Source organism: Cicer arietinum, chromosome 2 (assembly GCF_000331145.2).
Source record: "Cicer arietinum cultivar CDC Frontier isolate Library 1 chromosome 2, Cicar.CDCFrontier_v2.0, whole genome shotgun sequence".
Taxonomy (NCBI): Eukaryota; Viridiplantae; Streptophyta; class Magnoliopsida; order Fabales; family Fabaceae; genus Cicer; species Cicer arietinum.
This window is the reverse complement of record NC_021161.2, coordinates 8,092,572-8,115,833: the sequence shown is the minus strand read 5'-3', so window position 1 is coordinate 8,115,833 and position 23,262 is coordinate 8,092,572. Positions and strand designations below refer to the sequence as shown.

At 31.5% G+C, this 23,262-nt stretch overlaps 2 protein-coding genes across 2 annotated transcripts; one reads left to right on the top strand and one right to left on the bottom strand.

Annotated features, from left to right (window-relative positions):
• Positions 1-810: 810 nt before the first annotated feature.
• LOC101513185 (chaperone protein dnaJ 16) lies at positions 811-5,130 on the top strand. Its single transcript, XM_004504451.4, has 12 exons — positions 811-1,092; positions 2,219-2,342; positions 2,541-2,623; positions 2,761-2,872; positions 2,958-3,062; positions 3,509-3,559; positions 3,752-3,841; positions 3,931-4,039; positions 4,141-4,289; positions 4,371-4,424; positions 4,525-4,741; positions 4,888-5,130. Exons 1-11 carry the CDS (start codon positions 953-955, stop codon positions 4,738-4,740), a joined length of 1,233 nt encoding a protein of 410 aa, XP_004504508.1. The 5' UTR covers positions 811-952; the 3' UTR covers position 4,741; positions 4,888-5,130.
• Positions 5,131-20,151: 15,021 nt separating this feature from the next.
• Positions 20,152-22,917, bottom strand: LOC101515450 (uncharacterized). The gene is made up of 2 exons (XM_027336140.2): positions 22,371-22,917; positions 20,152-21,110 (listed from the first exon to the last, which is right to left on the bottom strand). The coding sequence occupies exons 1-2, from the start codon at positions 22,682-22,684 to the stop codon at positions 20,261-20,263; spliced, it is 1,164 nt and encodes a 387-aa protein (XP_027191941.1). The 5' UTR covers positions 22,685-22,917; the 3' UTR covers positions 20,152-20,260.
• Between the last annotated feature and the right edge of the window lie 345 nt (positions 22,918-23,262).

The following is a 23,262-nucleotide window of genomic DNA, read 5'->3' as shown; positions in this document are numbered from 1 at the left end:
ATATAAATTTAATTTATTCGGTGGTCTTAATTGTTAGTCCAATTATCAAAAATAGAACTGCATTAAAATCAATATATACATTTTCAGTGACAGTTTTGTCGTTTATATGAAATCTTTCTTGTTGTTAAAAAAACAATATTAATACTGCTAATTAATTATTATTAGATAAAAGAAGGCACCTCTTTAGATAATAATAATTTAAAAAATAACAACATTTCCAAAGTTTTTATTGATAAGAACTTTTCCAAATTATTAATCCACTAAAAAAACATTCTTCACCAAAGGGCAAAACAAAAAACAAACGTAGATTAACAAGCAAGTCACGTCAACGTATAAAAAGAAAGACAATGACGACAGAATAAATTTTTTCTAATAACCAAATTAATACCTCTTAATTAAAAAGTGTTAATCAAAATTTAATACAGATATTATCATCGCAAATACAACACTGTCAAGTTGAAACCGAATTTCCAACCTCCCGGTGCGCACTACGCACCAGGTCCTTTTTACCTTCAACACAGTTCGTTTTCAAACTAACATTCGAAAAAAAATAAAGAATCAAACTACAATAAAACACAATAAAATTAATTAAAGAAATAAAATAAAAAATATACAAATAAAAATTTGCTCTCTGTTTTATCGTCGTGTTGTCTCTTGTTTATCTCTCTTCTTTCTCTCTCTTCTTCCTCCGAAGCTCAGCTCCAGCTAGGAGGGTCCACGATGGAGTTTTTCGATCTCACCGTCACAATTTCTCAACGCTCTTTCAACTTTCAACTTTCACCTTGACGCGAAAAAGGAACCCTATATCTTCTTCAACAAAACCACTTTCGGTTAAGTTTTTTGATTCTGATTCTTGTTCGCGATATTTTTTTTGTTAGCGTGTATCGGGGAAAATAGGAATTTTAGGGTTTTGTGGAAAACTTAAGAAAGCGGATTACGACGTCGTTTCAAGATGCCGGGACGTCGGTCGAAGTCGGAGAAGAAAGATGACGGCGATAAACAGCTCCGGCGAGATCCTTATGAGGTCCTTGGTGTCTCCCGTAACTCAACCGATCAGGAAATCAAATCCGCTTACCGGAAAATGGCTCTTAAGTATGTTTCTATTCCATTATTGCCCTGAGTTTGTTGTTATTTGAAATTTGAATTTGAATGGAGTTTGTGGTTTTTGGAGGGGTATAATAGACTTTTATCAAGATATTAGCGGTTTTTGTTGTGAAAGGTGTTTTATGATTGGTTAATGGTTTATTTATTGATGTGATTTGAATTTAGGGTGTTTTGTTTAATGAATGTTAATGATGGTTTTGATTTTTGTTCTTGGAAGTTGAACAAACACAATAATAATTGGGAAAATACAAGGGTTTTGTTTGAAATTGATTTTTTAGTATGGTGAAGAATGAAGATAGTGTATAGTGTTTTTTTTTTTTTTGAGTGGAAGATAGTGTATAGTCTTAATTGTTATATATATTGGGGTAGATAATATTTGTATATTTGAATTTTTTTTATTATGCTGATGCTATAGTATGAGTGTATTTGGTTGTAATTGTCTGAAAATTGTGTGTGAACCACATGGGCAAAACTTCTATGGCGAAGTCATGATTCATGAGTGTTTTTGCATTTTTTATGATTTTCTCCCCTCTATGTATTAGTTGGTAGGTTTTCTGAGATTCATAATTGATCTGGAATTTGGTCAGCTAGCTGGGTTCCAATTTTTATTGTCTTTTTAATGTAGATGATTCATGAAAGTAGGCTTGTTAATTAATCTATTATGGATAGGTGTTGACAAAAGTTCTCGATGCTCGATACTATAGTTCATCAAAATTTTGATCAAAAAGTAGTTCATCTAAATTTGATATGGTTAATAATGATTAGTATATTTTGGGAAGAAGGTAAATTGTAGGTCTTATTTGTTGCTAAGTTTTTTGGGTCTTAGTATGAAATTAAGATGATACAGGTCAAAATTCAATACATGCTGATTGTTCATCTAGATAAGCCCAAATAGCCTTCCAAACACCATGATGTATTGAAACTTCTGATCATATGCATATGATGATAGTGGTAATAAGCAGCTTACAATAAACATTAATGACTTAATGGAGTTTCCCTAAATAAATTAATACACGTCTATTCCAGGTGCACCTGCATTATTGTTCTTCCTTTCAATTTTTGATTTGAACAAGGTTGGTTATTTTATTAATCGGCTATATATGTTCTATTTCAGGTTCCATCCTGACAAGAATGCTAATGATCCTAAAGCAGCTGATACGTTCAAAGAGGTTACCTTTTCTTATAATATCTTGTCAGATCCCGACAAACGGCGTCAGTATGACTCAGCTGGCTTTGAGGTAATATAAGTTAATGTTATTAACATTTAAGACTTTTGGAGGGCCATCAATCCTCCCGGTTTACACTTTTTATTGCTTTTCAAAGATTCCAAATTTGCAATTGTGTAACAATTTTTTTTTTTTAAAAAGGAAGCAAAAACTGTTTTGAACCTATTCAAATAGATCACTAGTGATGAAATATTTCATGCTTTTGTGTAGGCGGTTGAATCCGATAGCCAAGAGTTAGAGTTGGATCTTTCAAGTTTGGGTGCTGTCAATACCATGTTTGCTGCACTTTTTAGGTAAGAAGGTTTAATTTTCTTCTCTTCCTATTTGCTTCACCCTTTCTTTACTTTGAATGCTAGTAGATAATTTTTTATATTTCTTCCCTTCTCTGGTTCCCCCCGCTTGTATCATTAACGTTCTCCACACATGACAGCAAACTTGGTGTACCGATTAAGACAACTGTATCTGCGACTATTTTGGAAGAGGCACTCAATGGCTTAGTAACCATTCGTCCACTTACACTGGGACAGTTCATATCTAAAAGGGTGAGTATTTTTTTTTTCTTCCAATTGATTGATCTATTTCAGTCATATAATTTATTATTTATGCTTTGGTGCTTTCATATCATAGGTTGAGAAGCAATGTGCACATTTCTATTCAGTTACAATTACAGAAGAGGAAGCAAGAGCTGGATTTGTTTGTCGAGTGCAATCATCAGACAAAAGCAAGTTCAAGGTTCAAATTGAATCTTCAGTTTTTCGTTCTTGCTTTATGGAGATTAGTTTTTCGCAGAATTTTATAAAAAATACGATTTCAATAAATCCCAATTTTAAAGCACTTCGAATTTTACCAGAATATCCATCATGTTATTTATCTGATGATCTCCTTTATTAGAGTACAAGAGAGGGCAATATTTATCATTTCATGCTGTATATTATATGCTTACTAATAAATCCTTTATGTCAGATGTTTGTTTAGTGATAATCGTCTGAGCAATTTCATATATCCTAGATTTGTTGGAAACGTTGAATAAGTAGGAAGATTATCAATCAATTTTCTTCCTAATCTACCATGTGTACCATTTTCTGTATGTTGAGTGTCAGGTCTTGTCAATTGCCTTACAAGTAATTCCAATGCCAATCTAGCTATTCTAATGGTGTTGATTAATTATCTTTCCGCAGTTATTATATTTTGACCAGGAAGACAATGGTGGCTTAAGTCTTGCACTCCAGGTATAAAACATTTTCTCCTGTCTGTTCAAACATAACATGTGTTTTTCTTTCTCCTAAGTAATTATGTCTGATGTAATGTGCACTTGTGTAGTCCTTGAATGTCAGTGGCTCTCTTGTAACTATTTAATTCATACATTGTTTTGCATTTTCTGACTTCTGAACATTCTTTGATGTTACTAATTACTGATGTAGGAAGACAGTGCAAAAACAGGGAAGGTTACCTCTGCTGGAATGTATTTTCTTGGGTTTCCTGTTTATCGGTTAGATCAAACAATGAACTCCGTGAGTTGCTACTGCAAATGGATCTTTTTAACTTCAAACTTTTGTTTGTCATTTCAAATTTAAAATTTGGTTCAATTATTTTTCTACAGATAGCTGCTGCTAAGGATCCGGATACATCATTTTTCAGAAAGCTTGATGGGTTCCAGCCCTGTGAATTAACTGAATTGAAGGCTGGTACCCATGTATTTGCAGTTTATGGTAACACATTTTTATATGCCCTGTGATGCATGTTATGTTTGTTGACTGTAAGTACACTCTACAGAAATTGACTATTCCATGCTCCATCAAATTTCTGCTAGGTGACAACTTTTTCAAAAGTGCAAACTATACAATAGAAGCCCTGTGTGCTGCACCTTTTAGCGAAGAGAAAGATAATTTAAGAAACGTAGAAACTCAAATTTTGTCTAAAAGAGCTGAAATATCAAAGTTTGAAGCAGAATATCGAGAGGTATACACTTTAATACTAGCATTGCAGTCCATCTGTATCTAATTATATCATTTCATCAAATCTCATACTGGATTTTTGCAGGTACTGGCACAATTCACAGAAATGACAAGCAGATATGCACACGAAATGCAAACAGTGAGTTTTTCTACTCCAAGAGTTTCTTTGCAGCCCACATAGAAAAACCTCATTTGATGTAACCAACTGAAGTTGAGCTATTTATTGATTCTCTTTGCAGATTGACGAGCTATTGAAACAAAGAAATGAAATACACGCCTCGTACTCTGTTGTCCCTTTAAAGAGGAGTTGTAGCAGCAAGAGTAGATGTAAAACATCTTCGAAGGAGTCAAAAGAAGATGGCGAAGCAAGAGAAAAGAGGAATACAAGGGAACGGACAAAGAAGAAGAAATGGTTTAACCTCCACTTAAGAGTTGATAAGAGAAAGGCTTGCTAAGGTGAGAATCGGAGAATTAAGAAGTTCTTCTGTTGTCACTGATGTATCGATAATTATTGCCTTATTTTATAGTTGCTTGCCAACACTGAATGCCACGGTCAAACTTATAATCAGTTGATCTATCTACACTCTGTTTTGATTATTTAGCTATTGAACAAGCTAAAAGGAAGGCTTTGGCAAAGCAACAAAACAACCAAATTTAGTTTGGAAGGTTTTATTTATATGTATGCCATTCAAGCATGTCAAGGATGACAACAACTCATTGTTCTCATTGTTTTTTGTATAATCCCTTCCCCCTTTCCTTTTATTTTGTCTCTAAATAGCTCTCATCTTCAGGATTCGTACTTGTAAATTGTCTGATTTATTGATGAAGCATTATAAATTCTCTAAGCGGGTTGTGGGTTGTAATTTTGTTTAGAAGTAGTGACAAAGCATTGGAAGACAGAGCCTGGTAATTTCTTGTTCAATACTCAATAATAATAATCTCAAATGTTGGCCTAAATAGCCTTTTATTTTATTTTAATTTTTGTCTCCTGCGGTTTGAATTTGTGTAATGATAGTTCATGTCAGTGCCTTTACTAGAGATATTCGATTCCTTCTCAGAACTTTGACGTCATACGCAGCATGTTAGAATTATTATTACCAGTGCAGTGATTGGCAGCTGTGGGCCTGTGGCCTTTTTTTTTGTTGTTTGCTATTTTTCTCATTTATTTATATCTTAAATTTATTAAAATTTAATTTATATATATTAACAACGTAAATTTTGTTTGACTTTTTTTTTATAACTATTTATTAAAATAGAAATTTAACTCGTTTATTATCCCTTTGCATTTGCATTGATCTAAAGTGTGTGTAATTGTTATAAATCTCAGTTATTGAATTCAATCCCTACTTTAAAAAAAGTGTCATGTTGGTCTGTTGTTTAATTTACTACTAGTTGTAATAATTCTAGTATTTTGCATTTTTTGTTTTTCAAGACAAATTCAAATGTAATTATAATACTTTAACTTTTTTATTATATATTAATAATTAGTTATTGCTACAATATAAATGGGAGAAAAATATAACAATAATCTCATAATTAGTCAAAATTATAAATCGTTTTTTAACGGATAATAAATATTATTATAAATTCACATATAAATGCAATGTTTTAAGTTTAAAATTATTTTGCATTTGTTAGTTAAGCTAGATTTAAGGATATGAAAAAAAGAATTGCAAATTTAATAATTTTTGTTTTTTATTTTTGTAATATGGTGTAGTTTTAGCCCTTTAAAAAATAATTTAGATATATTTCCTATAATTCGGTTGTTTTATTCTCTTTTTACTCAACTTAAAACATAATAATATGGATCAAAAGAAAAAAAATTTATAAATTACAAGGTTGAAAAACAAGAAAAAAAAATAATTTGAACTTGTAATCCGAATCATTGTATAAATACGTGTGTGACTACCATAAAAAATTTGACTTTTCTTATTTTATTTCAATCTTTCATAAAGTAATTATTATCTTTTTGAGTTGTTTGCGTCATTTATATCGTTAATATTATCTATAAAATATATTATCTTATCATAAATTTCATATTTGATGTGTATATTATTTTCTCATATACTATATAGTTTATCATAAACAAATCGCTACAATAACATAACCAAAAAATTGGAGCATTCATTATAATAGATAACTATTACTAGACCTTTATACTTGTCTTAAAAAATAGCCACCAATAAAATGTAACACCACAACAACAAAACAAAGATACATTCTACTAAATATGAGAGTTGACTTATTGTGGATGCTACACAAGAGTTTTTGTACTGAATTGTTTGAGTAATCTCTTAAATTATTATATAATGATAATCTTTCGGATTATACATACACTTTAATTCTATTTATAGTAAATAATATAAGTAAAACTTGTACATGATGAAATAAAACATTGACATCAAATAACTATATAGTTTAATAGATACACAAGAAAAATAAAGTCAATGGATCCACAAGACCGTGAAGATATGTATGTTGTGTAGGAATAATTTTATATACATGAGAGTGTCATTAGATGTGTTGTATCAAAATAATAGGACAACCTTCGGTTTTTATCTAGAGCTTTTTACGGTAAAGATAGAAAGATAGTGACCTAAATCATGGAAGGAGAATCAACACAATTAACCACCCAAATTGGATGCTACTATATACCAAACCGACAATATAATATATTGAACAATGAAGCACCGCCACAAACCTTTAAAATAACATTGACACATCTATAATAATAATTTGATAATAAAAATGATCAGATGTAATTATATATATTAATATCGTGTCAATCGAACATCAATATGTATCAAATATTGAACATGTCTTCAATCTGAAGTGTTATTATTAGATAGATAATAAACTTTGACGAAATTAAGAGTGACAATTAAAAGATACCAATAAAAAATAGGAATTGCTTTATCAAACCTGAGAGTTATTTATTAAAAACAAATCTTAACCGTACACTATCAATACCTTAAAATTGGGAATGCTCCAATATTTTTACTATAAACTATAGGAATTTTGTTACCTATAGATAGAAACATTAGAAAATATGTACACATGGAAGAAATATGTTTTTGTGGGTAGTGTCAATATTAAAATAAAGAAAAACTTAAAGATAACTTTTACTATATGAAATTTTTTTGAAGATAGATAATAAAATTGATTATTTTACAATTGCGAGACACTATCATGTTGTGCAATAATTGAGGTTGTGAATAGAAACTAATTTTTTATTTATCTTTTTTTTAATTTTAATTTTTTATCTTTTACTCTTTTTACTCTTATAATTTATATTTTTGTTTTGCTTTTGTCTCTATAATAAAGTTTTATTTTTTTTTATCTTTGTCACTTTGCAATTACTCATTAATTATTAACGTGACAATGACATGATAATTCAGTGTTACGGGACACCAAAATCGCATTCGATTGCTCTTTTAATATGTGGGATCATCTAAGTTGGATGTAAATTGATAATAAAGACTAAAAACAATAAAATATCCAGTTACTGAGACTAGAGACTGAATTTTTGTTCTTCTTTTAAACAACTAAAATTAAAAAATGACCGTAATATATAGATAAAAAAACGAGATATTTAATGAGTTTGATGCAAAATATCTATTATATGCAAGATATCTAATATTTTATCTTTGAGTGTGACAATTTTTTCCTCCCTAATTAATTACTAACAAATAGCATTTGTTTATAAAAGAAAAAACAAACATTTTTCTTCTAAAAGAATCAACTCTAAATACTCACAGAGAATGAAAGAGACTCGTAGAAAAAAAATTAACTGCAACTTAAGGAAAATACTTATTAGTACGGAAAAAAATTAAAAAACTTTTTTTATATGCAAGATCTAACTCTTCCAAATAATAATTATTTACTACTCTCATATATAATTAACCAAATTTAAATAATAAAAAATTCAATTTTCATACACATTGGTTTTCTTCTAACAATTTTTTCGTATTAAATAAAACTTCTCATAAATTAAATGCACATACCACGCGCAAAACATTATGAGCCAAGATATTAGATGACCGATCTTTATTAATATTTGTAATATCTAAGGTGAAGGTGAATCTAACTTTATAGGTGTTGCGTCATACACCGAAACTTATAGCTGATGATATATCAGAATGGAAGCATTTATTAGTTTCTTGACAAATAAGGCTTATCTGCTAATCGACTAACTCAAATAATAAAACAAATATACTTAAACTAAAATATTCAAAGTCGTACAATTTCTTAAAATTAATGTATTATTTAAAAGCATTAATGTTAGTCTAGATTAAAAAAAAACTCCTAATATAATATGAGAATCTATCTTATTGAAAAGAATAAAGATGGATAGGTTTAAACAATTTATCAATCTTATTGAATGGAATAAACATGGATAAATTTAAAGGAACAAAATTACAACATAAAAATATAACATATAAATTTTAAAATTGAAAAAAAATCATTGACATGTGTCTAATGATAATAACATAATTACTACGCGAAAAACTGTATTTTACAGCGCTTTTTTTAATCCATTTACAACGTTTTTTCAAAAAAACAAGCGCTGTGGAATCGAGCGCTGTAAATGATACAACAACACTTTCAAAAAAGCGCTATAAAACATGTAAATATAACGCGCGCTTGTTATGCACATTTTACAGCGCTTCTTCAAAAAAGCTGCTTTTAGAGCGCTTTTTAAAACAAGCGCTGTAAAATGCCCACCCATAATTTTCATATTATGGGTCTGCATTTTACAGCGCTTTCTCACGAAAGCGCTGTAAAATGTACACCATTAAAGCGCTTTACAACAACATTTTACAGCGCTTTTTGAAAAAAGCGCTGTAAAATGTGTGTGTGTTTTTTTTTAAACACTTTAAATTATTTATTTGAAATGAAAAGCGCTTTTTAGCTTTTTATGGCATTTTTTTTTTTAGAAAGCGCTGTCTTTTATCTTTGTATCCAAAATTATTTTGATCCAAAATCACTTGACAATCAGTGCACACAACAACAAAACATATTCAAATACCATAAGCAGTTCACACAATCAGAAATCAGAACTCTGTAACTTAATTAACATATATGTAACTCTGTAAATATGATGGACTGGAATTGGCAAAGTACTGCAATATAAAAATTGAACATATTATATTAAGTTAGTATCAAATATATAGATAATTTATATATGAAAATCATATAATGCAAATACCGTACCGTTTCTGGGATAATAGTTTTATTCTTCTCAACAATCTCCTTCATGAATCTCAATATGTAGTACCCACAGTCGATGTTATTTGTTTGACGAGGGCACTTTATTGAGATCCATGTAATGTTATTAGACTTCTGCTTCGACACTTTAGCACCTCTTTGAGCTCGATAAACTTTTAAGGCACTATCGAATGAATAAATGTGATTATTAGAGCATGAATATTTATATATATATATAAATATATATATGTAAGAAATAAATGAATATTACTTACGTGTCGAGCATATTCTTTATTCCGGGGTGATTGGTGTAATCGCCGTGCACGGGATCCAAATAGTATATCACTTCAGAGACCGCATTGATTGCAAATAGCACCCAATGTGCCCTACAACAACAAAAAATTGGTTAAGCAATTTTGTTTATAGACAACTAATAAATTAAATTCTCATCAATTAAAAAAGATAAAATTACGTACCCTGAATTATATGGTGCCAAGAACAATTTATCACTTTCTTTATTTCTTAAAAACATATCTACAATGTAGTGTTTTACATTGTCTGGATCGAGTTTGAACATCGACATCTTATGCGGAGACAAGAATGAGTATTTATTTGACAGTTTCCTCGTGCACACGACCTTCTCGTACAAAAACCTTCAATGAAAATTTTAAACTAGATTAATTACCAATACATTTAATTAATTACAAATAAATGCAATTAAAAGTATTTTTTACCTTATGTACAAGCTGATTACAGTAACACTCAGCTCCTTATGTTCGAGAAGATCGTACATTTGCTCCTTTTCGAGGTATTCAATATACTCATCTCCAAAGATGTCTTTATTCATTTGTACGATGGGCGAATCGTTGCTGCTGCCCATGTTCCTTTTTATTTGGATGTCAAGACACGCCCCGTATTTACCAAGGCGTGGCTGACTTTTATTAGGAGCAGCAGCAGCAGCGACCGATTTTCCCCGATCCAGATTTTTTGTTGCTGCAAGTTTGGCAGCTTTATTACCCTCCAGCCTTTGTAGTTTGGCAGCCCTATTAACCTCCAATTTTTGAGGTTTGCTGCCTTTTTTTGGCTGTAGGGGTGGTTTATTTATTTGGACCTACAAAAATGAGGTAAAATGTTAGTTTATTGAATCTGAAAAAATGAAAAACCTTAGGCAATAAATGTGACAAACCTTTTCGGGAGATGTAACTGATTTGTCCTTGGGAATCTTTTTTTGGAGGGCAACAAGGTGTGTGGGCCATGCCACGTAACTGCCAATAGCGTCGCTTAAGAACTTCATATCTCCATCGTTGTCCGGTATGGGCAACGGTGCAGTTGGTTCGAAAGCAACCGTAGGCGATACTTTGACATGGCCCGCGGGGATCGGAATATTGTGCAATACTTCTCCCGAAGTATTGTGCAATATTCCTTTTCCCACCTTCCGTTGAGTCGGCGAGGACAAGTATATGATACATGTAGTGACACCCTAAATCAATAGTTAAAACATAAGTACAGTTAATATATAAGTTTGTTTAATACATAAGTAATTACATAAGCAAGTAAGTAGTAAGTAATTAATTACCTCTGGAATACTTTTCAAACCGATGTTGCAACTCTCGGTTTCACTCTCCATTTGTATTTCAGGTTGGAGCTGAACCGGAAGTTGCTTGTCTTTATTCGTATTCACCAAGAGTGCCACTTGCTCTGATAGGATTCTGAGCTTCTCTAATACTTCCTCGTTGGAAGGTTTTTGGCGCTTCTCTTGAGGAAAAAAGCTTTTGGGAGTTACGCCAAATCCTTTCCCCCTAACTCGACCGGAATACTCAGGGACATTAAACACTTTCCCAAGAATGTCCCTGCAAGTATCCTTGTTGCCCTCTTGAGTTTCAGAACTTTGTTCAATAATTTCCTAAAATACATGTAACATTAAAAAGATAAGTTCAATAGCATTTTTAAAATGCAATATTAAAAAATATTAAAGTGATAATATACTTACACAAAGTTCTACAACTTTTTTGACATTTTCATTATCAACCACTCCTTCTTTGTTAACACGCGCTTCCTTCCATAATATATGACGACCCAAGGGTTGATCGGCTTGGGTGTCTTTTCTCTATTCGTTAAAATCATAAACAAAATAATACAAATTAGTTACACACTATAGTTTATAATACAAATTACTTCATTATATAAAAGTGATGTTTAATTACTTACAAGTTGTTGTTCAAGACGTGCATATCTCATACGTGATTTCTTGTATGGGTGTTTTGGATTGCTTGCCCGTTTGCGATTTGCCTTACTAATATTCTATATATAAAAAAATAGCAATTGTGTAAAAATTTAAAATACGCTACGAATATGAATAATAAAACACAAATGCTAATAAATTAATCACTTACGACAAACGCCGGGTCAGAACGTTTGGAAACAAATGCTCTCCATTCATCCTTTGATATATAATGTTGATATATTTTTGGAGGTTCAGCATTTGTGTTTCCTTCTCTATCTTTTAGATAGAAATTTGAGAGATGGGATCTAAATCCACGATGGATTTTCCCAGCAACTCTCAAAACATATGACTTTCGTTCCTCATCAAGAACAAAAGTGGTCTGCAATGAAAACAATCATAAGTAATGTATTTTACAGAAAAAACATTATAAATGACAAAAGAGTAGATCAAAATATTTACTTGAATGTCATTCCAGATGATATCTTTGGCATCCTTCAACGCCTTATCTCTCCAGTTGTCTATTGTTATTGGGACATTTTGACGAACAACAGCCCCAATGTAGCTTACAAACATGGAGCTGTTGGGGTCAACTGGCTGACCACTCTCGTTCCAGCCAACCTAATAAACTCATATAGTAAGTACATGCCCTAAACCCTAAAAAAAGATAAAAATCACACAGCAAACAAAGTATAGTATACCTCAAATTTAATGCCACTACTCCTTGCTTTAATCACCTTTTGCATGATAGTTGCACCACGTTTGACTTCAATTTCATAAGTCTTAGAGGTGCCAACTTCTTCATTTTGAACTTTTATATCTTTGTTTGTATCCATTTAACTACAACAAGTTCAACATGCAGTTTAGTATAACATCAACAAGCTCAACATGGATCATGCATTATTATAAACAACCTCAACATGTATCAGTATATCTTAAAAAAGCTCAACATGCATTTTAATGATTACAAAAAATTTATAACATCAATACCTGAATAATGGTTCGAAGAAAGATGAAATGTAAAGAAAAGAGGGAACGCAGAAAGTTCACAGAAATATGGTTCACAGAAATACGATATTGAAGAAATACGTAATGAGGGTTACGTATTTCAATGAAAATATATTGTGTGAAATGGGAGAGATGATCTTGGATGGAAATAAGGTTCGAAATGAAGGAGATAATCGTGGAAATAAGGTTCGTAATGGACAGGATGATAGGGTTTGCAAAAGAAGAGAAGAACGATGAATGTTGAGATGATAGTGAAGTTTACGTAATGAAGAGGAAACTGAAGAGGTAACTGTTATATATACGTAACCCTTTTACAGCGCTTTTTATAAGCTTTTTACAACGCTTCTTTTGCAAAGCGCTCTAAAAGGCGTCTTTATTTAAATTTTTAAAAGGCTTTTTTACAACGCTTCTCCCAATAAGCGCTGTAAAAGACCTCCGTGTGTTATTATGTTATATGAATGTTTTTTAAAGCCTTTTACAGCGCTTTTACACATAAGCGCTCTAAAATGCCTCTTTATGTTAATTTTAAAAGGCTCTTTGACAGCGCTTCTCTCAATAAGCGCTGTAAAAGACCTCCGTGTGTTATTATGTTATATGAATGTTTTTTAAAGCCTTTTACAGCGCTTTTACACATAAGCGCTCTAAAATGTCTCTTTATGTTAATTTTAAAAGGCTCTTTTACAGCGCTTATTTGTAAAAGCGCTGTAACAGACCTCCTTGTTTTATTATGGTATATGAATGTTTTTTTTAAGCCTTTTACAACGCTTTTCTAAATGAGCGCTGTAAAAGGCCTTATTGTTTTTGTGTTTTGTTATGTTATGTTATTTTTTAAACAAGCTCAACATGCAAAACCCACATAACTGGTCACCACCAAAATCTCTTCTCCTTTTATGCATCTTCTTCACAAACATCAAAGCTTACTCTTTCACAATTCAATCTCCACCTCAACACCCTTTTTATCTCTTTCCATTCTCTTTCCTTCTTAAATCGAAACTTGGTATTCAGGATCATTGCCATGTTGCGAAAAATGGGTTTGTGTCTGATGTTTTTGTTAACAATGTGTTTTTGGGGATTCCCATGATGCGTACAAGGTGTTTGAAGAAATTCCTGTTAGAGATAGTCATGTTAGGTGTCTGATGAATATTATTTTTAAAGCTTTTTTACAGCGCTTTGTCAAATAAGCGCTGTAAAATGTCTTTTTTACTTATTTTCAAAAGGGTCGTTTACAACGCTCTTTACAAAAAGCGCTGTAAAAGGCTTTTGTGTTGGTTTTATTTGGGTTCAATTTTGGATGACTGTAACTCAGACATTTATTCCAATCGAATTGACACTTAATTTACATTATATAAGTGACATTAATAGCAAACTGTGAGATGTTATAACACTCAATTAATTGTGATATGCACACCATATTAGAATATTAGTATAAACCATTTGCCTTACTAATTGGGATATAAACCATTCAAATTATATAAGTGACTTAATTTGCTATTCTGCCATATTAGTATAAAACACTCAATTCAAATTACATGCATATTTATCACAATAATTCAGATTATATTCATATTTATCACAATAATTCAGATTATATTCATATTTATCACAATAATTCAGATTACATGCATAGCTTATATAAAACAATTAAACATATACATTAAGATGCCCTTCTTCTTTTCCTGGTGACATTCACATTTGTTTGTCCATTTACAATACGAAACGATGGATTAATCCAAATTCCCTCATCATGATCATCTCTAAGATATAAACCATCATCAGTTGAATCAATTTCATGTGGTTGTTGTGATGTTGCAAATAAAAGATCATTACCAACATCTTCATCATTATTGTTATCATCACTTATTTTATTGGTCGATAGGACAACAGACCATTTATCATCAGAAGGATCAGTGACATAAAACACTTGTTGAGCTTGCGACGCTAAAATAAAAGGCTCGTCTTTGTATCCCACCCTATTAAAATCGACAAGCAAGAATCCTGACTCATCAATCCGAACGCCATTATTATTATCGACCCACTTGCAACCAAATATGGGAACACGAAACATTGTGTAGTCTAACTCCCATATGCGCTCGATAACCCCAAAATATGATAGATTTGCATATATTGGGTTTTTGTCTTTTGCACTTGAGACATGCATCGCTTCAGCTACGAGAGTGACTCCACTATTTTGCATAGTGGTCTGATCATCTTGTTCTTTGGTATAAAATGTGTAGCCGTTAATAACATAACCAGTGTAAGAAAAGACATGTAAGCTCGGACCATTTGCTAGCCACCTCAATCTATTTGAAATTGATCCGGGGTCTATATCAAATTTTGACATTATGTGATTTTTTAACCATGTTACAAAACTTCGATTGTGCTCTCGAGTTATCCAATTTTGATTCCTATTCATGTTCAAACGAGATAACTGATCAATGTGTATTGTAACATACGGTTGAACCTCATCATCATTGTGCAGAACATACAATTGTGCCTGCTCCCATTCTGTCCTTGATATAGTCAGTAGTCTCCTTCCAGTTATCCCTTCTCCTGATAGTCTTCCCGAATGACGAGACATGGGAAGCCCTATGGATTCAACATTGGACAGATATTCAGTACAAAATTCAGCAGCCTCTTCAACAATGTATCGTTCAGCAATACAACCTTCTGGTCGACTTCTACTTTTTACGTACCCTTTTAATATTTTCATATATCGTTCTATCGGATACATCCATCTCATATAAGCTGGCCCACAAAGTTGTGTCTCCTTAACCAGATGAACAGTAAGGTGAACCATTATATCAAAAAACGATGGTGGGAAATACATTTCAAGCTCACACAAAGTAACAACAATTTCCCTCTGCAATGTCGGTAATTTCTGAGGGTCGATCACTTTACTACAAATTTCCCTGAAGAAGAAACATAATCTAGTTAAGGCTAGTCGAACTTTTTCAGGTAAAATGGAACGTATACCTATTGGTAGCAAATGCTCCATTATAATATGACAATCATGGGTCTTCAAACCTTTTAACTTGAGGTCTTTCATACAAACCAAATTTTTAATGTTCGAAGAGTATCCTTCTGGAACTTTAACTTCGTGTAGAAATTTACATAAAACAATTTTTTCCTTTCTAGATAGAGTATGAGCGGCTGGAGGTAGATATGTGCGATTTCCTTTCTTTACTGGAGCCAGTTCATTTCTTATTCCCATATCGACCAAGTCCAATCTTGCATTGACGCCATCTTTAGACTTTCCTGGAACATTGAGTAACGTACCAATAACACTTTCAAATACATTTTTTTCAATATGCATCACATCGAGGAAATGTCTTACATACAATGACTTCCAATATGGCAATTCAAAGAAAATTGACTTTTTCTTCCACCCAGTTTTCACCAGCTCTCCCGCAAAAGGTTTGCCAAATTTATTGGTCAAACCTTGTACTTTTTCAAGTATTTGATATCCAGTCGGTGCTAAAGGAGCTTTACCTTCCTCTGATTTTCCATTGAATGCATTTCTCCACCCACGATACTGATGACTATAAGGTAAAAATCTACGATGTCCAAGAAACACATTCTTCTTACAATGTTTCAACCGCATCCAATTTGTACTCTCTTCACATATAGGACATGCACACTGACCTTTAATGCTATATCCTGATAAATTACCATATGCTGGAAAATCATTAATTGTGCCGAACAACATAGCCCTCAAATTGAAACACTTTTTCCTATACCCATCATAAACTTCCACACCTGTCTCCCACAGAATTTTTAAATCTTCAATTAAAGGAGTCAAGTATACGTCGATATCATTCCCCGGTTGTTTGGGTCCAGAAATTAACAGAGACAACATCATAAACTTACGCTTCATACATAACCATGGAGGTAGGTTATATATTACCAAAATCACAGGCCACGTGCTATGTGAGATGCTTTGAAGACCATGTGGATTCATTCCATCAGTAGAAAGTGCAAGTCTTAGATTTCTTGACTCTATCCCGAATTCAGGATACTCGTGATCAATTTTTGCCCATTGTGGGGAATCTGCAGGGTGTCGAAACATTCCATCTCTAATTCTTTCATCTGCATGCCATGTCAAGTGTTTTGAATCTTCTTCACTGCGATACATGCGCCTAAATCTTGGTATTATAGGAAAATACCACACGACTTTTGCTGGAGTAGATTCTTTCTTCTTATATCGAGAGACATTGCATTTCGGACACGCCTTAAGTAGTTCATATTCGTTTCGAAATAAAATGCAATCGTTAGGACACGCATGAATCCTTTCGTAACTCATTCCAATAGAACACAAAATCCGTTTAGCCTCGTAGGTTCGACTGGGAAGTTCATTATCATCTGGCAACATATCTTTTATGAGTGTTAATAATTCCGTAAAGCTTTTATCAGACCATCCATTACTCGCTTTTAAGTTGTACAACTTTAATATCGCTGACAGTCTTGTGAATTTAGTACAACCATTATATAATTCTTTCTCTGCATCACTCAACAAACTTTCAAACATTTTAGGACAATCTCGAAGATCTTCTTCAACTGCTTTTGCAATCTCATCAACTCGGTCCGGCTCATATGTATCTGTATCGAAATCAGTTGAAGCATATGTAGAACTATTCTCAAAATTAATGTTTCCTTTTTTTTTCATATAATTATTTGAAAGATGTAGTTTACAGCGCTTGTGAAAAAAGTGTTGTAATAGGTAGTTAAATTCAATGAAAGCGCATGTATTTTACAGCGCTTGTGAAAAAAGCGTTGTATTAGGTAGTTCAAATATTTGGAAGCGCATGTGTTTACAACGCTTGTGAAAAAAACGCTGTAAATGATACGCGAAAGCGCTTCATTTTACAGCGCCTTTATGACAAGCGCTGTAAACGCCTTATAACGTTATGCGCAAACGTTATATGACCTACAACAGCGCTTGTTTTACAGCGCTTGTGAACAAAAGCGCTGTAAAAGGCTCAGTTATTTTTAAAATATAATTACAACAGCGCTTGTGTTTAGCAAGCGCTGTAAAATGGGCGCTGTTAAATGTCATTTTTGGCGTAGTGAATGATACCATGTGAAAATTATTACAACACATCAATTAAAGTTAGATACAATTATAAGTTTAAAATATTTCGGACTAATGCGTTTTGTAATTAAGACAACAAGTATATGAATCACTTATCTTATATATCAAACATTTAATATATTCATAGTCAATGTGAGGCTAAATTTAAGTCCAAACAATCGAGACAACTATCATTAATATCAATGCATGAAACCCAATAATATTGAACGTAAGAGAGTTTTGAAAGAATTCAAAAATTAGTATATACTTCTATGCTAAACAAAAATATAGAGTATAAAAATCAAATTTGAAGTGAAAAGTTACAAATTCTAACTTTAACTTAGTCAATTTAGCATGGGACAATGGTTTGAGTGTTGGATGTGTTCGACATGTGGTAATAAGTTTCAAAAGACATACGGATCACATTGTACTATGTGGTGATTTGCAGTGGAGATCTTGACAAGTTTTATTAGGGGGCTAACATCAAATAGATTATATAAAAATTATATTCAATTAATCTCATATGTTTGATTTTGGTGTATTGTTAATTCTAATTTATAGATATATTTAAAATACCCAGTTCGAATCCAAGTATTTACAATTTTGTCAAACAAACTATTATATTTACAATTAAAATAACAAGATTTAATTGCAATTTTGGTCCCCCTATTTTAGCTGAATTACGAGAATAATCCCCCTATTTTATTTGTCCCAAACAAAATCTTAGTCCTCCTATATTAATTACATTTTATTATTATTCATAATTTATAAAATACATTTTCTATTTTTAAAAACACATTTTCTGTTTTATTATATCATTTAATTACAAAAACATAAAAAAAAGACACATTCCTATTCTAATCCCTAATTTCATTCAATTCCATCTTCTCCTTCTCCTTCAATATGCAGTTTAAACCATAACCAATATGCAGTTTAAACATCACAGTGTTGTGATTGCTGCAATCACAAGCTGTACAAATTCATCAAAGGTATTTCAAAAAATGTCTTTACTATGATGTGTTTTACACTTACTGTTGAAATCAATATATACTTCAAAAGGTACTTCATACTTACTGCTATTAGATAATTAATTCTTTTATTTGTGGTTCTAAGAAGAAGAAGGAGGACGAGTGGAATGGAATTAGGGATTATGAGGAGAAGTGAAATGGAATTAGAGGTTAGAATAGGAATGCGTCTTTTTTTTTTTTTTTTTTTGTATTTAAATGATGTAATAAAATAGGGAATGTGTTTTTAAAAATAGAAAATGTATTTTATAAATTATGAATAATAATAAAATATAATTAATCAAAATGGAATTTTCCACGTCATCTTTTTTTTTTTGACACATCAATAAAAAAAATGAAACTTCATCAAATTTTGTATTAAAAGTCTATTTAGGGAACCAAAACTGGGACAAATAAAATAAGACTATTTTTGTGATTCGGCTAAAATAAAGGGACCAAAACTGCAAGTAAGTCAAATAATAAAAACCATTATCATGGACATAAGATTTATAAAAATCTCTAATACCACTAAGCCATTCCACAATTTGTTATCATTAGCGATTTATTTGTTATATATACCATATATTATAGATAAATATTATTGTAGGTGTATCTATTTTTTATGTCAAAAGTTTTTTGGAGTGACTATGACCTCCCCGTGTCATAACTAAACCCCACCCCTGGTGATTTGGTCTATTTGGAAACAACGTAACTTAATGGTATTTGAATTTTTCACTAGAATTAAAAAAACCTCTATTTCTTTGCAAAATCGAGATTGGGATTTTGGAAGCTTATTAATATCTTAATGGTGTTGAAACATGTTACTTTTGATCATATTATTAGGGAATTCAGTAATCCTATCTTGAATTGGATCAAGGCTTTCATATTGAAGGTGTGTTGGTTTTCTTATGATGCATCAAACAGGAGCATAATGAGCTTGATATAGTGGCGTATCTTAGTTATGCTTTTTTTGTCTCCTCTTATGCTTATGTTTTTCCTGTGTATTTCACTGTAAGAATGCTTTATTGGCCATTTTATGCTATGGGAGTATTCTCCTTTCTTGGCGTACTACCCAATATGGGCTGTTGGGCTGTTTTCTTAGAGGTGTGTGTGGCCTATCATATGTGATGGCTGAATTTTGTGTATCAATTTGTAATTTTATTTGTCACAATAGACCATATGCTTCAAGATTTGCGAGAAATTTTGACATCACATTTCAACTCAAAACCTAAAGACATTAAGTATATGAATTACTTCTTGCACATATCAAATATTTATTTCATTCTTTACGATAAAATTAAACTGACCCTTAACTTTTGAACAAATCGTTAAATAACACTAAAATACGAAGTAAATTGTTATAACTAGAAAAACTTTCGTCTTAAAAAAAACAATTATATTAAAAAATTAATGTGATTCACACATATAGAAAACCAAAGATTAAATCAAGATGTTTAAGAAAATAATCATTCCCATTTACTCCTAGTTTGATGGGAGTGTTTGTAATCACAAGTTACCACCATTCTTTTATTCATACTCCTCAATACAAAACTTTCAACCAACACATAACAACTAAATTTCTTCCACATATTTTTTCCACCAAACTCTTCAACTTTTGTTACTTTAACTTCTCTTCCATTTGCACCAATCCATCCAACTCTTTCTTGTTCCCATTTCATTCCCTCAACAACTTCCAAACTCAATCCAACATTCACCTCTTCTCCAACGTAATCAAAACCCTTAAACCACAACACTCCATCAACCAATCTATTTTCATCCCAAATAGCATCCCTCCCTCCTACTTTAGCAACTTTTGTTTGAACAACAACATCTACAAACACATCACCCTCTACACTATTTTCATTTTCCTTTGAAAATATCTTTTCCCATCTTTGCTCAAGTGTTAGCTCATAGAACATTGACATATTCATTTGCTCCTTTAATTTCATTCCTTCATGCACAAACATAAAAGGACAATACCATTTACCAACAACCACTGATTCAGAACAATGATTGGACAATGAAAAGTTGAAATTGGGTAGCTTGGAACGCAAGGAATCATTTGAGCCTAAAGCTTGGCTTAAATGGTATGTATGAGGAGTGGTGGCATAAAGTCTCCACCATTTTGCTCTTAATAAACCGGGAGGAATTCCATCAGAGGCAACAGATTTTGAGCAAAAACCAAAATCTTTCTTGATTATTTCAACCTGTTGATAATCATTGAAGGGCTCTAGTGGTCTTGGTTTAACATCATTAACAATACCGAAGCATAAACATGTGCTCATGTCCTCTTCCATTGAACTTGTGCTAGCTTGCCTGAAATCAATTCAAATTTCAAACAACCAATATAACTCATCAATATTTATTATTTTTAAAAGGCTTGCATTTTAGTTCCCTCAATTTTTGTAATATTTTTTTAAAGCAACGAAACTCAATTTTATTGAAAAAAATATTTTATACTTTTATTTTTCAGAAATTATGAAAGTGGTATTAAACTAAAATTCCACATCAACGTGATAAATATTGCCACATCATCAGTGAAGGTCAAATGAAACCAACCATCAAATGTCAAATTTTTTGAGAATGAGGGAATTAAGGTCGCGGAAAAACTATGAGGCACCAAATTACAAATTTACTTAAATGGTGAAAGCGAATTGCATTTTAGAGTTTGTAAATTTTACTATTTATTTAGATTAACAATGAGTTTTGTGGAATCACAGTATATTACCATATTTTAGATATAAATCACACTTTTAAACTTCAAAAAAATCACAATCTAAACGTCTTTTTACTAAATTAATCGATGACAATTGAAACATACATTTAAAAAATGTTTAGAACGTGAAAATTGGAATGTAGTTCAAAAAAGCGTATTGATTGTTCGGAATGTATGTTTATGAATCATGTAGAAGGTATGTAACGATTGTGTGTTTAATCAAAATGTGGTGAATGTTTCTTAAATGGTAGATCACATCAAGGTTATTTTATAGTGGTGTATGTTTCTTGATTTTGACTTTAATATTTGGTGGATCAATTCCAAAGTTTGTATGGGTTTGGATGAGTTGTCTACTTTCTCCTAAGCTTGGGTTTTTTTTTCAATTCGTAGCTTTTATGTTTAGATTTTTTGTATGTTGATTGCTTGGTTTTTGGCTTTTGTGGTACAAATTTCCTTTGATGTATTGTTCCTTTTGTAGTTATTCTAAACACATCTTATATTTCAAATAACTCTTATTTATTTCAATTTGGGCTTTTTTTCTAAAAAAAAAACTTGTTTTTTTTGTCTTAATCTTTCAATTTTTTGAAAAAAGAGTCTTGATAATTTTAAATTTGGAACATGAGATAAATAAAGTTCAATTAAAGATTGTTTTTAATCATCAGTATCAAATAATTATTTAAATTTTTTATAAATTTTGTTTTTTGTTTTTTTAAATCCATAAAGTTCCTTCATTTTTATGAATATAAGATTTGGGATTAGCATCAAATTTATAGGAAAAAGATTACCAACAGATGGATAAAATTCTGATGTTTAAAAGCAAAACTATAAAAGTTGGTTGAAATGGAAAAGTGATAGCATACCCTTGATTCTTCCCTTTCCTTCTAATGACATAGTAACGATTTGAAGACAATGGTTGATTCAATACTGGAAGGAACATAGCTTCTTCTCTGTATGTGTGAGTGTCTTCACCAACTAAAGAAGCAATGGTTAAATTTTTGTTCTGAGGGAATGGAAAATCCTTGATTCTTTTGTTCTTAGACAAACCAAAACAAGAGTAAGTTTGAGCTTCTTCATCTAATAGAACAAGATAACTTGAATTTGGTCCTGATGGTGGTGGATCTGAAAGAGCACTTGGATTCCTTTTGTACATGGAAAGAAGTCTTGTTGCATACATTTTCTTTAACTAAACTATGATCTATTGATCTTGCAAATGGATAATTTCCTAATAATCAATGTATGTATGCATGTCTTTATGCCTGATTATATTTACATGTCTATCCTATAAATAGACTTCATACTTCTTATCCATGTTATGCTGAACAATAGTTTGAACTTTAAATGATTGAAAATCAATGACTAATTGGTTAGATTACTTGTTTAATTATTAACTATAGATTGAAAATCATTGAATTACTATTAATATATTACGGTCAATTGTTATTGAACACTAAATTAATTGATGAATGTGTTGGACTTTTGTTTTTAAATGATCGGCGATAAATTGACCCATTATGTTAAATTTAATGCGATGTTTATGTCATCAACTGTTTAGCTATTTAATTGTCGTCACCTTATTAGATAGTTAACTTAATATTGAAAACTTTGATGATAATGAGTAGTTTACCTCTTATCTTTATCCTCTTAACGACTATCTCTTGAATTCTAAAGGTACACAATTCCTTATTCATATGATGAACTATTGGATGGACAATATGCTATGATTTGTACCTATCACATACTCTTAAATCCATC

Bases quoted from the DNA above. Each gene is read 5' to 3' on its own strand.
- LOC101515450 (XM_027336140.2), bottom strand. From the start codon at position 22,684: ATGTATGCAACAAGACTTCTTTCCATGTACAAAAGGAATCCAAGTGCT. The intron at 21,111-22,370 runs GTATGCTATCAC...AATTGATTTCAG, and splicing joins AGGAAAGGGAAGAATCAAGG to GCAAGCTAGCACAAGTTCAA.
- LOC101513185 (XM_004504451.4), top strand. From the start codon at position 953: ATGCCGGGACGTCGGTCGAAGTCGGAGAAGAAAGATGACGGCGATAAA. The intron at 2,624-2,760 runs GTAAGAAGGTTT...CACACATGACAG, and splicing joins ATGTTTGCTGCACTTTTTAG to CAAACTTGGTGTACCGATTA. The intron at 4,040-4,140 runs GTAACACATTTT...AATTTCTGCTAG, and splicing joins CCATGTATTTGCAGTTTATG to GTGACAACTTTTTCAAAAGT.